Here is an 18493-nt window from a genome sequence, read left to right on the forward strand (position 1 = left end):
AAAAAACATAACATGTTGTTAATATGAAACTCACTTCAAATATAATGATACAGGTAGGTTAAAGGTAAAAGGATAGAAAAAGATATATAATACAAACAACTAATTAAAAGAAAGCTGGAGTGGTTGCATTAATATCAGATAATGTGGAGCAGGGCAAAGGAGAGCATTACATACATAATGATAAAAGGGTCAGGTCAATTCACTAAGAAGACATAACAATCCTAAATGTGTATGCACCCAACAAAAGAGCCTCAAAATACACGAAGCAAAACTGACACAACTGAAAGGAGAAAAGTTAGGCATCTCAATACCTCTATATCCATAATCAATAGAATGACTAGACAGTAAATCTAAGTTGACCCCAGTTTCTAGCTTGGGTAACTGAATAGATAGGTGGAAGTGTCACTCACCAAAGCAGAAGCACTACATTTTGGAACTGATGTACCTCAGAAAACTCTCAAACGTGTAACAGAGATGTCTGTCCACCATTCAGTGAGCACCTAGACAGGAAGTGATCCAGAGTATAGACTCTCAAGCCAGAAGCCCAGCCTCTCCATTCCCTAGCTAGTGACCTTTGGCAGATTACTCAACTTCCCTGTATCCTAATCTGTAACAGTTAGATTGTATTTTGACCCCAGAATTGTCCCTTAAGAGTTGTTGTGGGTTAAAATATGTAAAGTGCTCAGGACAGTACCTAGGGCAGAATAAACACTCTAGATATGGCTGCAGTTATTAATTCTACATTCAAAACTTTTTTTTTTTTTTATTTTGCGGTACACGGGCATCTCACTGTTGTGGCCTCTCCCGTTGTGGAGCACAGGCTCCGGATGCGCAGGCTCAGTGGCCATGACTCACGGGCCCAGCCGCTCTGCGGCATGTGGGATCTTCCCAGACAGGGGCACAAACCAGTGTCCCCTGCATCGGCAGGCAGACTCTCAACCACTGTGCCACCAGGGAAGCCCTGCACAACTTTTAATAGTGTTGAAGATACACAGATGAGAGAGAAACATTATTTGGGTTACTATGAAGGCCTAGAGATCAGGAAAGACGTAGAGACTACAAAAAATAATCAGGTAGTAGACAAAGCATAGATGTGGATTAATTATTCAAAACTGAGCAGAATGATAAGAAACACTAGCTGAGGACAGAAAACTGTAGCAGATATTCATTTAAGAGGTTGGGTGAGGATGAGACCAGTGAAAGAGACTAAGTGAACAAGAAAGGTATGTGTAGTTCCCTGGTGGCCTAGTGGTTAGGATTCTGGGCTTTCACTGTCGTGGCCCCGGTTCAATCCCTGATCTGGGAACTGAGATCCTGCAAGCCAAACAGCACAGCCAAAAACACAAACAAACAAAACAAAACAAAACAAAAAAAGCAAACAAAAAAAAGAAACCAATAAAGGTAAGGGTAAAATGGAGAGATGGTATAATGGAAACCAAGAGAAAAAGGTGTTTAACATCCAATGTTGTAAAGGTCAAGAAAAAAACTGAAGAGTATCCATTAGAGTAGACCAGTGGAAGGTTATTGAAAATCTTTGTATGATCTATTTCACAGTAATGGTGGGGAGAGAAGTCAGATTTCAGTAGTTTGGGAACATAAAGCATTCTTTTAAGAAGCTTGACTGAAAAGAGAGAGTAAAAGCATGCGGGAGAAGTGAAGCCTAGAAAATGTGAAATTGTGAACTTAAGAAAGAATGTTTATATATTGATGGGGGAAAAAAGTCAGTAGGTAAGGAGAGACTGCAGATATAGCAGAGGATTTTACTGATGGAGAGAGGTCCTTGAAAAAGCTTTAAGAATGGTTTGTGGCTGTCACAATCTCATAGATAAATCAGCCAAAGGCTGAAAGAATTCAATGCCAAAAGCCTGTATTTCTTTGTAAATAAGAACAGAGATCAAGAGTAGAAGGCCTACAAAAGGGTGATAAATATTTGGCATGCCTGCTGGGTTCAATCGGAAAGGGTGCTACAAATACTGGGAAAAAGATAAAGAAGTCATGGGTCTAGAGATATTCATGGGCTGAGGACCTGAAAGTACAGGAGAAAGGGATAATGTAGGATTAGAGATAAAGCAGTGTACTTGAGAAGACCAAACCTTGAGAGTTACAGAGCAAAGTAAGCTGGTAAACACTGTATAAACTATCTCTCTCTTACAGATTCCCAATTCATGTTAGCATATTAGAGCTCTGAGGAGACATACAATAAATAAACTTACTAGTATTTTTTTTTTAACTCAGCGTTCCCCCAAATTTATTTGACTACAGAACTCCCCTTTTAAGTTATTTCTATCAACACCATAAAGAACTTGTGTTCTCTCCACAGAACTCATTTGGAGAAGCACTATACTAGACATTTCTCTCAATGCGGAGGTCAACCCAGTAATCCCAACCCTCTGAGCAAGAGCTTTCAAGCAGCTAGAAATCTCCCTAACAATCATCTTTCAGTCTAAATTTTCCCCATCTTGTTCACAAGAATATAGTTAAACTCTCAACTTACTGATATTCAGAACATTGTCCTCCAAGTCAAATAATCTACCACCTTACCTTGATCATTCATACTATCCATTATTGTCATTAATTTCTTTAGCCTGGCCATTGACTCTTGTTCATTTCCTTTGCTCATAAAATCTGTTCCGAAACCAGGGATCATCCCCTAAAAGATATATTAAACATAAAATCAATAATAGCTTGAGATTAATTGTTCAGAATGTTCACATTTAACTAATGGCTTTAATGTTAATACTAAGTTTTAAAAGTATCTATTTTTACCCAAATATTAAAATAATTAAAGCAAGTGTATCTGTTCTTAGAAATTTTAACAAAAACAAAAGAGGTTAGAAAAAAACTTTTTAGTATAACTAACCAAGATCTGACTGAAGGGGCCCATTTTCATGATATTTTGAAATTGTTCATACATGTCTCGCAACGTAAACTGACCTGAAATACAATATAAATGATGCAGATATATTAGAGAATGAACATTTCCAGTCAATAAAACCTAATGATTTTCCTTAATCATGGGCTCATCTTGAAGCACACTTATAAAATATCCAATCAATAAATATTCACTCAGCAGTTACTACACACAAGATCACAGGATGAATACAGTGGAGACAGATAGATCCTATCCTAAAGAAGCTCATATTCTATCAGAGAAAATGGACATAAATACAGGAAATGTGAAAACAAAGGAGACAAACTATACCTACTAGGATAACTGAAATTAAAAAGTCTGACAACACAAGTTAAAGAGAATGTAGAACAAACAGAACTCTCATATACTGCTGATGAGAATTGTAAAATGGGCAAAAGCACTTTAGAAGATTATTTGGAGTTTCTTACACAGCTTAGCTGTCCATGAACTGGAAAGTGGATAGACTCTGAATGAAATACTACTCTCAGCAATAAAAGAACAGGCTATGGGCTTCCCTGGTGGCACGGTGGTTAAGAATCCACCTGCCAATTCAGGGGACACAGGTTCAAGCCCTGGTCTGGGAAGATCCCACATGCCGTGGAGCAACTGAGCCCAAGCACCACAACTACTGAGCCTGCGCTCTAGAGCCTGCGAGCCACAACTACCGAGCCCACGGGCCACACCTACTGAAGCCCAGGCGCGTAGAGCCGGTGCTCTTGAACAAGAGAAGCCAGCGCAATGAGAAGCCCATGCACTCTAACGAAGAGTAGCCCCCTCTCACCACAACTAGAGAAAGCCCGTGTGTAGTAACGAAGACCCAATGCAGCCAAAAGTAAATAAAATAAATAAATTAAAAAAAAAAAAAAGAACAGGCTACAGGTGAGTACAACCACCTGGATGAATATCAAAAATATTATGCTGAGTCACAGAAACCATGTGGGAAAAAAAGATACACTCTAGGATTCCTATAATATGAAGTATTTACTGGGAAGGGGAATAAGCAGACTTTCTAGAGTAATGGAAATATTCTATTTCCTGATGGAGTGTAGATTATTGTGCATTTGTCAAAGTTGATTGAATGATATTCTTAGAATCTGAGCATTTCATCATTATGTAAATTCAGTTAAGGAGAAAAACAGAAAGAACAAGACAAAGGAGAAAGATTATTTTCTATTTTTGTCCAAAGATATAAACAAAAATGGTGTTTGGTTCTAGGCATTCTGAATTTGAAGTTAGCAGTATAATATCTTAAAAGAAATGTTATAGCCGGCAGCTAGAAATGCAAAATAAAACAGTGGTAGAGAAGATTAAGGCTAAAATACATATTATACAGAAATGACAACTGAAGCTATGATAAATATAAGAAATCCACTGTCATGGAACCCAAGTGAAGAGTCTGAAAATATAAAAGGCAGATAAAACTGTTAAATACTGGGAGCCAAGAGGAAAGAGAAAGGTCACTACATTTGGAAATCAGGAGGCCCTTGGTGATAACAGAAAGGAGTAGAATGTTAGAAGCAGAAGCAAAATGCAGAGATATAAAGAGAGATCTAGGAGTCAGAAAGCAGACTGACTAGGAATATATTACCCAGTTTAGTGTGGTAGTAGCAGGGGGAAAGAATCAGGCAATAAAGGATAGATTCATTCATTCAACAAATATTTACTAAAGACTTACTAAGTGCCAGAAACTGTACTAGGTACTGTGAACATAAAAGAGGAAGAACACAGCTATGAAACCTACCTTCACTTTCCAGCAGGGAAGACAGACATCAATCAAATCATTGTGATGACTCATACAGCAATTACAGGATTCAATGGAAACATACAGTAGGGGGTTCTAACTTAGTCTAAGGATAAGGTAGAATGTCCCTGAAGCACATTTAAGGAAAGACTTGAAGTATTAGTAGGAGTTAGCCGGTTTGGCTGGGATAAAGAAGGACAGAAGTAGGAAGAAGAGAGAATAACTACCTAACAGGCAGAGGGACCAGCAAAGGCAAAGGCAGAGACAGCAGCGTACATGTGAGAAACTGATAGAAATTCAGCATGACCAGCACACGGAATGCTAAAAACAATAGTGTCAAAACATGACTCGGAAGATGTGGGTTAGATAGTGGAGTCATTCAAAACTACTCTAAGGGAAATGGGAAGCTACTGAAAGATTTTAAGAAAGGTAAGAGGATCAAATTTGCATTTCTGAAAGATCATTTCGGCTGAAGTCCAAAAAACTGATCCAAGGGGAAGAGTCCAAAAAACTGGAATATCTGTTAAAAGACTTAGAATAAACAATCTAGATAAGAGATGAACTTGCATAGTTGCTGGGAAGTAGGGGATGGAATGGAGATAATTAGGAGGTAGAATCACTAGGACTAATGACTGATCGGAAAAGGACTGGCCAGAGTGAGGAAGAGATGAGTTGATGACAACATCCAAGTTTCTGACTTTGGCAACAAGACAAATGATGTTAAATTCATAGATGATAACATTGGGGTGGGAGGTTAGGATGGGAAGACAAGGATAAACTGAACTAAATGTCTAAGGAAGATCTAAGCATCTAAACATACAGATATGAGTCTGAAGCTCCAGAGAAAGAAGATGGCCTAGAATGATCGCTGGAAAACATCAACATTTGAGAAGTAAAGGCATAGGCACCTGACAAGATGAATGAGAAGGAGCAAAGAGGCAGGATAGTATGTGGCCATGGAAATTAAGAGTAATACCATTTTGAGAAAAACAGAAATGGTCAATAATATGTTAAATGCTTCTGACATGCTGGACATTTTACATATATCAGCTAATTTACTCTTCACAACTCTGAAGAAGATAGTATTATCTACTTTTTACACATAAGAAAATTGAGGTTAAGTAATTTGAACATGATTTTTTTCAAATTAATTAATTAATTAATTAATTTGGCTTCACCCCGCGGCATGTGGAACTCCCCAGACCAGGGATTGAACTCGCACCCCCTGCAGTGGCAGCGTGGAGTCTTAACCACTGGACCACCAGGGTAGTCCGAGGTTAAGTAATTTGAAAAAGTCACGTTAGATTAAAAAACTTGAGCTCTTAATCACATTTCAATAGGAGTTGACTTCAATGTGGAGTAAAGAAAACATGTGTGGGTATTTAATCTCATTCTTTTAAATTTCTTTTTATATGTTTTATTACATATTAAATATAAAATTTATAAGTAAACAAACAAATCAGAAGAGAGTATTCTAACGTACTTTTAACCTGTTTTACTCCAAGGAACCCAAAGAAAGCTTCAATTTTAATCTTAATGCAATTTGATTACAAGAAAGAAAATAAAAACACTCCATTCTACAATTGCTTAGATGCCTGAGATTTAAAATGATTTATATATAAATCTAAAACAGTAAACATTTGAAGAATTGACTTTAATGGATGTATCATTTCAAACAAATTATAGCTTTATCAAAAGAAATCCAGGTAAGTCATCTGAGATCAAATGCTTTTTGCTACTCATATACCATGTTTCAACTTCTCTATAAGTGCTTCATTGTCATCCAACTTCAACTCGTTGACTTTATCTATCAGTCCTTCAATGTCACCCATACCTATAAGACCCAAAAAAGTAAAATTAATAACCAATAGTGTATCTGTTTTACATTATGCAAAATGCATGCACATACATAATAAGCCTGTGAGATAGGCACTTCATAGGTGAAAAACTGAAGCTGGAGAGGTTAAGTGACAAAGCAGGAACTGCAGCCCAGGGTTTAATTCCAAATTCCATGCTCTCAAACACCTGGAGACATTATGAAAGTTTTGCTGCCATTATCACTGCTATTACTACAACCACATGCTTCTGTATTGAGCTCTAAAATTTTTCCAAGGAACTTTCCATCTAATAGCTCATTTTACCACTCTAACTACAGGAAGCAGATAACCACCATCCTTAGTTTGCAGGTAAAGAAGATAAATCATAGAAGAAAATTATTTTCCTGAGCTAGTTAGCAAGAGGGCAGAATTAAAATCCTAATCTGTTCTAAAAATTCATACTATTTCTTGAAGGTTTTTCTATATCCCCACCACTGTACACACCAAGAAGTTTGCTGATGAAAGGCTGCGTTTTGAAAGGTTCAAAGTCATCTATATGTTCCCCTGTACCAATGAAAATAATTGGACTTTTTGTGGCAGCAACTCTGCAAAGAAAAAGAAAACACAAAATAACCTCAAAAAGGAAAACAAATTTCTAGAAGATTTTAAAGGTAATTAGACAAAGGTACATAGCTCAAGTTTCTTCTCACTAGCTAAAGGAGAACTGTATCAGAGGTACTCCAAAATTCTGTTTCTATTTAAACTTCTTTTACAGACCATACTAGGTCCACCATTGGAATATATTTTAAATGATTAATAAGAAAGCCATAAATACACACACACACACACACACACACACACACACACACACACACACACTAAGCCCAAGACACGGGACAATAACATCAATGATACTTACGCACTGAGTGCACCACCTCCTTTTGCATGACCATCAAGTTTTGTCACTATTACTGAGGCTACATCTACTTTATCTTTAAAAGCCTTAGCCTGGGCTTCACAAGCCTGCCCAATGGAGGCATCCATCACATAAACAATGTTATCGGGTTGCTAGAAAATTTAAATAGAAAAGATATATATTTTTACTGACTTTAAGCAAATTTCATCATTAGAAGCTATAAAAAATATTTATTATAATTATTCAATCAATCAGTATTTACTGAGGGAGTACTATGTATTGGGCACCATTTATGTCCTCAGTCAAAGAGATGAATAAGAAAATCCTTATGCTTGTGGGACCTACATTCTAATCACTGGAGACAGATAAAAAAATAGGCAACTAAACATTTCAGATGTACAACAATTAAAATGGAACAGATAAAATCAGTTCTGAGGTGTGAGAGGTTTCTTTCTGTAGGGTGGTCAGGGAAGACCTGTCTGGAGGTAACATTTGAGCTGAGGCCTGAATAAAGAGGAAAAAGTTAAGCAATGATCTAGAGGAATCACACTCTAGACAAATGCAATAGCAACAGTAAATCAGAGAAAAAAAGTAGAAGAGTGTGCGCTGAAAGCAAAATAAATAAAGGACAGATGAGAATATTTCCCTTAGGTCTGCTCACGTAGGTCAAAATAATGGCACAGCTAAACAAAACAAAACAATGTATTAGTATTAATCATTAAACAAAGTATTACTGCCAACACCTCAATGGCAAAACATGGGTTCATAATATGTGCTATAGATTACCTATAAACCACTTCTTCTTCCCGTTATTTCCATCACAATTTTAAAGAGACACTAATTGATTATTAATATTTTTAAATGCTTCATTTTAAAAATCTTTCAAAATTCACCTAAAGCAAATGTTTTTAATTTAATTTAAATAATTTACAGAAAGGAAATTCAACAGCTATTAAAGGTTCTCATTTTTTTTTGCTTGTTACTTTTTCTTATACATACTAATAAGATGATTAAGTGAGAAAGGAAATATTTCAATACTCATGAAAATTTCATATTAATGTACAGAAGATTAAGTCCTTATCATACAGACAAAGGAGCCCAAAATAAAAATATATTACTTGGAATCTTTCTTACAGGCAAAAAATAATTTATATGGTTCATAAACTCAATCAGGATTTATAATTAATTTAACCAAAGTCTTAATAATGTTGTTAAATTAAGCTACTTACTATAGCATTAGCAACTTGAAGCATTTCTTCAAACAAAGAGTCTTCTTGTTTATGGCGGCCACTTGTATCAACAATAATAATTTCAAAGTTCTCATTTTTGAATTTCTCCACTCCTTCAGAGGCAATGATGACAGGATCCATTTCTGTATAGCTATTTAACATGGAAAAATGACTTAGCAGCAAAACTTCCAAATAAGAAAAATTTGGAAACTGTTAGTGCACCCTTAATCTACTCTGAAAAAGTCATAATGATCACAATTTCAATTTAGAAGTATAAAATCTAATAAGTATTAAATATAACAACCCACTTCTAGAGCAGCATGAAGCAGTAATCAGTTTTCCAATTACAAAATCCTGTATGATTCTTTTTTTTTAAATAAATTTATTTAAAAACAATAAATAGCCCCCATATTTATTTATTTATCATTGGCTGCGTTGGGTCTCGGTTGCTGTGCGCAGGCTTTCTGTAGTTGCAGTGAGCGGGGGCTACTCTTCGTTTCGGTGCGCGGGCTTCTCATTTTGGTGGCTTCTCTTGTTGTGGCGCATGGGCTCTAGGCATGCAGGCTTCAGTAGTTGTGGCACACGGGCTTCAGCAGTTGTGGCGCACGGGCTTAGTTGTTCCATGGCATGTGGGATCTTCCAGGACCAGGGCTCGAAACCATGTCCCCTACTTTGGCATGCAGATTCTTAAACACTGCGCCACCAGGGAAGCCCAAAATCCTGTATGATTCTGCTGCGTATCTTTTCTGAATGAGCTGTGAATTCCTCAATTTTTTTTACATTTTCTTTAATAACTGAACTTGTATTACATAGTGTTTTAAACATGCTTTTCCACTTAACACCCTTTTATAAGCAATGTTTTAAACATCTTTATTGGGGTATAATTGCTTTACAATGTTGTGTTATTTACTGCTGTATAGCAAAGTGAATCAGCTATACGTATACATATATCCCCATATCCCCTCCTTCTTGCCTCTCCCTCCCACCCTCCCTATCCCACCAATCTAGGTGGTCACAAAACACGGAGCTGATCTCCCTGTGCTATGCAGCTGCTTCCCACTAGCTATCTATTTTACATTTGGTAGTGTATATATGTCAACGCCACCCTCTCACTTCGTCCCAGCTTACCCTTCCCCCGCCCCGTGTCCTCAAGTCCATTCTCTACGTCTGCATCTTTACTCCTGTCCTGCCCCTAGGTTCATCAGAACCTTTTTTTTCTTTTTAGATTCCATGTATCTGTGTTAGCATACAGTATGTTTTTCTCTTTCTGAGTTACCTCACTCTGTATGACAGACTCTAGGTCCATTCACCTCATTACAAATAACTCAATTTCATTTCTTTTTAAGGCTGAGTAACATTCCATTGTATATATGTGCCACATCTTCTTTATCCATTCATCTGTCAATGGACACTTAGGTTGCTTCCATGTCCTGGCTACTGTAAACAGTGCTACAATGAACATGGGTACATGTGTCTTTTTGAGTTATGGTTTTCTCAGGGTATATGCCCAGTAGTGGGATTGATGGGTCATATGGTGGTTCTACTTTTATACCTTTAAGGAACCTCCATACTGTTCTCCATAGTGGATGTATCAATTTACATTCCCACCAAGAGTGCAGGAGGGTTCCCTTTTCTCCACTCCGTCTCCAGCACTGATTGTTTGTAGATTTTTTGATGATGGCCATTCTGACCGGTGTGAGGTGATACCTCACTGTAGTTTTTTTTTTTTTTTACATCTTTATTGGAGTATAATTGCTTTACAATGGTGTGTCAGTTTCTGCTTTATAACAAAGTGAATCAGTTATACATATACATACGTTCCCATATCTCTTCCCTCTTGCGTCTCCCTCCCTCCCACCCTCCCTATCCCACCCCTCTAGGCGGTCACAAAGCACCAAGCTGATCTCCCTGTGCTATGCGGCTGCTTCCCATTAGCTATCTATTTTACGTTTGGTAGTGTATATATGTCCATGCCACTCTCTCAGTTTGTCACAGCTTACCCTTCCCCCTCCCCATATCCTCAAGTCCATTCTGTAGTAGGTCTATGTCTTTATTCCTGTCTTACCCCTAGGTTCTTCATGACATTTTTTTCCCTTAAATTCCATATATGTGTGTTAGCATACAGTATTTGTCTTTCTCTTTCTGACTTACTTGCAAAGGATTAATCTCCAAAATTTATAAGCAGCTCATGCAGCTCAATAACAAAAAAACAACCCAATCCGAAAATGGGCAGAAGACCTCATTATAGTTTTGATTTGCATTTCTCTAATGATTAGAAATGTTGAGCATCCTTTCATATGTTTGTTGGCAATCTGTATATCTTCTTTGGAGAAATGTATTTTTAGGCCTTCTGCCCATTTTTTGATTGGATTGTTTGTTCTTTTGATATTGAGCTCCATGAGCTGTTTGTATGTTTTGGAGATTAATCCTTTATCCATTGCTTCGCTTGCAAGTATTTTCTCCCATTCTGAGGGTTGTCTTTTCACCTCCTTTATGATGTCCTTTGCTGTGAAAAGCTTTTACATTTCATTAGGTCCCATTTGTTTATTTTTGTTTTTATTTCCATTTCTCTAGGAGGTGGGTCAAATAGGATCTTGCTGTGATTTATGTCATAGAGTGTTATACCTATGTTTTCCTCTAAGAGTTTACATTTAGGTCTTTAATCCATTTTGAGTTTATTTTTGTGTATAGTGTTAGGAAGTGTTCTAATTTCATTCTTTTACATGTACCTGTCCAGTTTTCCCAGCACCACTTATTGAAGAGGCTGTCTTTTCTCCATTGTATATTCTTGCCTCCTTTATCATAGATAAAGTGACCATATGTGCGTGGGTTTAACTCTGGGCTTTCTATCCTGTTCCACTGATCTATATTTCTGCTTTTTCTGCCAGTACCATACTGTCTTGATTACTGTAGCTCTGCAGTACAGTGTGAACTCAGGGAGCCTGATTCCTTCAGCTCTGTTTTTCTTTCTCAAGATTGCTTTGGCTATTCAGGGTCTTTTGTGTTTCCATACAAATTGTGAAATTTTTTCTTCAAGTTCTGTGAAAAATGCTGTTGGTAGTTTGATAGGAATTGCACTGAATCTGTAGCTTGCTTTGGGTACTATAGTCATTTTCACAATGTTGATTCTTCCAATCCAAGAACATGGTATCTCTCTGCATCTGTTTGTATCGTCTTTAATTTCTTTCAAAAGTGCCTTATAGTTTTCTGTATACAGGTCTTTTGTCTCCTTAGGTAGGTTTATTCCTAGGTATTTTATTCTTTTTGTTGCAATGGTAAATTGGAGTGTTTCCTTAATTTCTCTTTCAGATTTTTCATCATTAGTGTATAGGAATGCAAGAGATTTCTGTGCATTAATTTTGTGTCCTGCTACTTTACCAAATTCATTGATTAGCTCTAGCAGTTTTCTGGTAGCATTTTTAGGATTCTCTATGTATAGTATCATGCCATTTGCAAGCAGTGAGAGTTTTACTTCTTTTCCAATTTGGATTCCTTTTATTTTTCTCCTGATTGCCGTGGCTAAAACTTCCAAAAGTATGTTAAATAATAGTGGTGAGAGTGGGCAACCTTGTCTTGTTCCTGATCTTAGAAGAAATCATTTCAGTTTTTCATCATTGAGAATAATGTTGGCTGTGGGTTTGTCATACATGGCCTTTATTATGTTGAGGTAGGTTCCCTCTATGCCTATTTCCTGGGGAGTTTTTATCATAAATGGGTGTTGAATTTTGTCGAAAGCTTTTTCTGCATCTATTGAGATGATCATATGGTTTTTATCCTTCAATTTGTTAATATGGTGTATCACAGATTGATTTGTATATATTGAAGAATCCTTGCATTCCTGGGTTAAACCCCACTTGATCATGGTGTATAATTCTTTTAATGTGTTGTTGGATTCTGTTTGCTAGTATTTTGTTGAGGATTTTTGCATCTATGTTCATCAGTGATACCGGCCTGTAGTGTTCTTTTTTTGTGACACCTTTGTCTGCTTTTGGTATCAGGGTGATGGTGGCCTTGAAGAATGAATTTAGGATTGTTCCTCCCTCTGCTATATTTTGGAAGAGTTTGAGAAGGAGAGGTGTTAGCTCTTCTCTAAATGTTTGATAGAATTCGCCTGTGAAGCCATCTGGTCCTGGACTTTTGTTTGTTGGAAGATTCTTTTAAATATAAATTTATTTATTTATTTATTTTTGGCTGCATGCGGGCTTTCTCTAGTTGCAGTGAGCAGGGGCTACTCTTTGTTGCGGTGCGTGGGCTTCTCATTGCAGTGGCTTCTCTTGTTGTGCAGCACAGGCTCTAGGCGCGTAGGCTTCAGTAGTTGTGGCATGTGGGCTCAGTAGTTGTGGCTCGTGAGCTCTAGAGTGCAGGCTCAGTAGTTGTGGAGCACGGGCTTAGTTGCTCTGCAGCATGTGGGGTCTTCCTGGACCAGGGCTTGAACCCGTGTCCCCTGCATTGGCAGGAGGATTTTTAACGACTGCGCCACCAGGGAAGTTCCTTTGTTGGAAGATTTTTAATCACAGTTTCAATTTCAGTGCTTGTGATTGGTCTGTTTACATTTTCTATTTCTTCCTGGTTCAGTCTTGGAAGGTTGTACTTTTCTAAGAATTTGTCCATTTCTTCCAGGTTGTCCATTTTATTGGCATGTAGTTCCTTGTAGTAATCTCTCATGATCCTTTGTATTTCTGCAGTATCAGTTGTTACTTCTCCTTTTTCACTTCTAATTCTGGTTATTTGAGTCTTCTCTTCTTCATGAGTCTGGCTAATGGTTTATCAATTTTGTTTATGTTCTCAAAGAACCAAGTTTTAGTTTTATTGATCTTTGCTATCATTTCCTTCATTTCTTTTTCATTTATTTCTAATCTGATCTTTATGATTTCTTTCCTTCTGCTAACTTTGGTTTTTTCTTGTTGTTCTTCTTCTTTCTCTAATTGCTTTACGTGTAAGGTTAGGTTGTTTATTTGAGACGTTTCTTGTTTCTTGAGGTAGGATTGTATTGCTATAAACTTCCCTCTTAGATCTGCTTTTGCTGCATCCCATAGGCTTTGGGTTGTCCTGTTTTCATTGTCATTTATTTCTAGGTAGTTTTTTATTTCCTCTTTGATTTCTTCAGTGATCTCTTGGTTATTTAGTAATGTATTGTTTAGCCTCCATGTGTTTGTATTTTTTACAGATCTTTTCCTGTAATTGATATCTAGTCTCATAGCATTGTGGTGGGAAAAGATACTTAAATGATTTCAATTTTCTTAAATTTACCAAGGCTTGATTTGTGACCCAAGATATGATCTATCCTGGAGAATGTTCCATAAGCACTTGAGAAGAAAGTGTATTTGTTGTTTTTGGATGGAATGTCCTAAAAATATCAATTAAGTCCATCTTGTCTAATGTGTCATTTAAAGCTTGTGTCTCCTTATTTATTTTCCTTTTGGATGATCTGTCCTTTGGTGAATGTGGGGTGTTAAAGTCCCCTACTATTATCATGTTACTGTCGATTTCTCCTTTTGTGGCTGTTAGCATTTGCCTTATGTATTGAGAGGATCCTATGTTGGGTGCATAAATATTTACATTTGTCATACCTTCTTCCTGGATTGATCCCTTGATCATCATGTAGTGTCTTCTTTTTCTCTTGTAATAGTCATTTTTAAGTCTATTTTTCCTGATTTGAGAATTGTTACTCTAGCTTTCTTTTGATTTCCATTTGCATGGAGTATCTCTTTCCATCCCCTCACTTTCAGTCTGTATGTGTCCCTAGGTCTGAAGTGGGTCTCTTGTAGACAGTATATATATGGGTCTTGTTTTTGCATCCATTTAGCCAGTCTATGTCTTTTGGTTGGAGCATTTAATCCATTTACATTTAAGGTAATTATTAATATGTATGTTACTATTACCATTTTTTTAAGTGTTTTGGGTTTGTTTTTGTTGGTCATTTCCTTCTCTTGTGTTTCCTGCCTAGAGAAGTTTTTAGCATTTGTTGTAAAGCTGGTTTAGTGGTGCTGAATCCTCTTAACTTTTGCTTGTCTGTAAAGGTTTTAATTTCTCCGTCAAATCTGAATGAGACTCTTGCTGGGTAGAGTAATCTTGGTTGTAGGTTTTTCCCTTTCATCACTTTAAATATGTCCTGCCAGTCCTTTCTGGCTTGCAGAGTTTCTGCTGAAAGATCAGCTGTTAACCTTACAGGGATTCCCTTGTATATTATTTGTTGATTTTCCCTTGCTGCTTTTTTTTTTTTTTTTGCGGTACACGGGCCTGTCACTGTTGTGGCCTCTCCCGTTGTGGAGCACAGGCTCCGGACGCGCAGGTGCAGCGGCCATGTCTCACGGGCCCAGCCGCTCCGCGGCATGTGGGATCCTCCCGGACTGGGGCACGAACCCGTGTCCCCTGCATCGGCAGGCGGACTCTCAACCACTGCGCCATCAGGGAAGCCCCTCCCTTGCTGCTTTTAATATTTTTTCTTTGTATTTAATTTTTGATAGTTTGATTAATATGTGTCTTTGTGTGTTTCTCCTTGGGTTCATTCTGTATGGGACTCTCTGCACTTCCTGGACTTGATTGACTAATTTCCCATGTTAGGGAAGTTTTCAACTATAATCTCTTCAAATATTTTCTCAGTCCCTTTCTTTTTCTCTTCTTCTTTTGGGACCCCAATAATTCGAATGTTGTTGTGTTTAATGTTGTCCCAGAGGTCTCTGAGACTGTCCTGAATTCTTTTCATTTTTTTTTCTTTATTCTGCTCTATGGAAGTTATTTCCACTATTTTATCTTCCAAGTCACTTATCCGTTCTTCTGCCTCAGTTATTCTGCTATTGATTCCTTCTGGAGAATTTTTAACTTCATTTATTGTGTTGTTCATCATTGTTTGCTCTTTAGTTCTTCTAGGTCCTTGTTAAACGTTTCTTGTATTTTCTCCATTCTGTTTCCAAGATTTTGGATCATCTTTACTATCATTACTCTGAATTCTTTTTCAGATAGCCTGTCTATTTCCTCTTCATTTGTTAGGTCTGGTGGGTTTTTACCTTGCTCCTTCATCTGCTGCATATTTCTCTGTCTTCTCATTTTTTTAACTTACTGTATTTGGGGATATATCTTGGCAATTATAAATAATGCTGCTATGAACACTGGGGTACATGTATCTTTTCGAATTAGTGGGGTTTTTTTTCGAATGTATACCCAGGAGTGGAACTTCTGGGTCATATGGTAGTTCTACTTTTAGTTTTTTTTGTTTTGTTTTGTTTTGTTTTGTTTTCAGTACGTGGGCCTCTCATGTGGGCCTCTCACGTGGCTCAGCGGCCACGGCTCATGGGCGAGCTGCTCCGCGGCATGTGGGATCTTCCCGGATGGGGGCACGAACCCATGTCCCCTGCATCAGCAGGCAGACTCTCAACCACTGTGCCACCAGGGAAGCCCAGGGGGAAACTTTTTGTTAACATTATATGTTTTTTTCATTTGACAGTATTGAACTGTATCAAAAGTTGCCAATAATCAAAAGAAGCCAAATTAAAATGAGATCCGTTTCTTGATTTTCAAGTTGAATAGAGTTTTGGTTTTTTTGTTTTTAATATTTATTTTTTATTTTTTTTATTTTGGCTGTGCTGGGTCTTAGTTGTGGCACACAGGATCTTCGTTGTGGTGTGCAGGATCTTTTAGTTGTGGCATGTGGACTCTTAGTTTTGGCATGCTGACTTCTTAGTTGTGGCATGTGAACTCTTCATTATGGCATGCATGTGAGATCCAGTTCCTTGACCAGGGATCGAACCCAGGCGCCTTGTGTTGGGAGCTCAGAGTCTTAGCCAGTGGAAGTCCCAAATTAAATACAGTTTTGAGGATTGTGAAAGTGTAGTAAAATAGGAATGAAATTAAACTTTTGAGACATTTTCCTTTTAAAAACCAAAAGCCAAAATGATCAGACCGTTTGATCCAATTTCAACTTGTAGGAGTATGTCATAACAATTTCACAGAAACAACGTTACGTACTATTCATTTTGGCTATATTTTTAAGACCAAGAAGTTGGAAAACCTTAAATGGCCAACAGTAGGGCATTTATTTAATAAATGATAGCATAGCCATCTGATAGAATGCTACGTAACTTAAAAGTCATGTTTTACAAGAACATTTAATTATTTTATAAAATGCTTACAAAAGGATGGCTGTCATCAAAAAGAATACAAAAGACAAATGTTGGCGAGGAGAGAAGCGAATCCTTGTACACTGTTGGTAAGAATGTGAACTGGTGCAGCCGCTGTGGAAAACAGTATGGAGGTTTCTCAAAAAACTAAAAGTAGGGCTTCCCTAGTGGCACAGTGGTTGAGAGTCAGCCTGCCGATGCAGGGGACACGGGTTCGTGCCCCAGTCCGGGAAGATCCCACATGCCGCGGAGGGGCTGGGCCCGTGAGCCATGGCCGCTGAGCCTGTGCGTCCGGAGCCTGTACTCCGTAACGGGAGAGGCCACAACAGTGAGAGGCCCGCGTACCGCAAAAAAAAAAAAAGTTTCCCCCTAAATTAACAACAAAAATCAAGTAGAAATACACTTAATAAGAATATATGTGATGATTCACTTTGTTATACAGCATAAACCAACACAACATTGTAAAGCAATTATAGTCCAATAAAGATGTTAAAAAAAAAAAAGAATATATGTGAGCCTTAAATGAAGAAAACTATTATACTTAAGGGCAATTTTTTTTAACAAAAAATACATAGCAGGTTCCTGAATGGAACTATACATGTATAGTAAAGATGTCAGTTCTCCCCTCAATTAATTGGATTCACGGTAGTTCTAATCACAATTTTAGGGAGATTTTTCTTTCTAGAACTTGATTAAAAAAAATCCAAAATTTTCCCAGGAAAATAAGCAGGTGAAAGAAGCAATAAATGTTGAAAAAGAAGACAAAAATTAGCATTACCAGCTATTTTAAAATATGATTAAGAAGGACTTCCCTGGTGGCACAGTGGCTGAGAATCCACCTGCCAATGCAGGGGGCATGGGTTCTATCCCTGGTCCAGGAAGATCCCACATGCCACAGAGCAACTAAGCCTGTGTGCCACAACTACTTAGCCTGCGCTCTAGAGCCCACGAACCACATCTACTGAAGCCCATGTGCCTAGAGCCCATGCTCCACAACAAGAGAAGCCACCACAATGAAAAGCCCGCACACCGCAATGAAAAGCCCTCACACCACAACGAAGAGTAGCCCCCAATAGCCTCAACTAGAGAAAGTCCGTGTGCAGCAACGAAGACCCAATGCATGCAAATTAAAAAAAAAAAAGATAAAGATACTATTAAAATAAAACTTACAAATGTAGAAAGAAATATTATCAAAGATGTTCATAAGGGCATTGATTAATGGAATACAATGATGTCATAAAAAAGAATTATCTTAAACAGTATATTGCCCAGAATTATTAAGATCCCATTTTTTAAGTAAACATTTTAATGAAGTATAACATATATGTGGAAAAGCTGTACAATTATAAACTTGTTGAATTTTCACAAAGCAAACACACCCAGATCAAGAAAACAACATAATTAGCACCTCACTCCTTCCCAAGAGTAATAACTACCTTGTCATAAGATCCCATTTTTAATCAACTGTATAGTGGTACGTTTACATACAATAAAATGCACTATTTTTATTGTTCATTTTAACGAGCTTTGACAAATTTACACAACCCATATAACCACTACCAAAGCAATCAAGGTACAAAGCACATAAGAGTCCATTTCAGTTAAAAATTATCTATGTATGTCTGTGTATTTGTTTATATAGACACTGAAAAAAGCACAGATGGACATGCTACAAGCTGATAATTGGGAAGTGAAACTGCTAGTGCTTTCACTTCTTTAAAATTTTTAATTAAAATAGTGTTTTTTAAAAAAAGAACAAATG

General features: G+C 37.4%; 1 protein-coding gene across 3 annotated transcripts in view; it reads right to left on the reverse strand.

Annotated features, from left to right (window-relative positions):
• LOC132420337 (signal recognition particle subunit SRP54) overlaps positions 1 to 18493 on the reverse strand; it is an 86686-nt gene that overhangs the window by 49395 nt on the left and 18798 nt on the right. For all 3 annotated transcript variants that reach the window (XM_060004686.1, XM_060004682.1, XM_060004681.1), the window contains 6 exons: positions 8615 to 8765; positions 7389 to 7537; positions 6974 to 7074; positions 6400 to 6486; positions 2861 to 2934; positions 2542 to 2650 (listed from right to left, as the gene is read on the reverse strand). In XM_060004686.1, the coding sequence (XP_059860669.1) occupies positions 2542 to 2650; positions 2861 to 2934; positions 6400 to 6486; positions 6974 to 7074; positions 7389 to 7537; positions 8615 to 8765 (671 nt within the window). The remainder of the gene's footprint in view (positions 1 to 2541; positions 2651 to 2860; positions 2935 to 6399; positions 6487 to 6973; positions 7075 to 7388; positions 7538 to 8614; positions 8766 to 18493) is intronic.

Source organism: Delphinus delphis, chromosome 2, assembly GCF_949987515.2.
Source record: "Delphinus delphis chromosome 2, mDelDel1.2, whole genome shotgun sequence".
Lineage (NCBI taxonomy): Eukaryota > Metazoa > Chordata > Mammalia > Artiodactyla > Delphinidae > Delphinus > Delphinus delphis.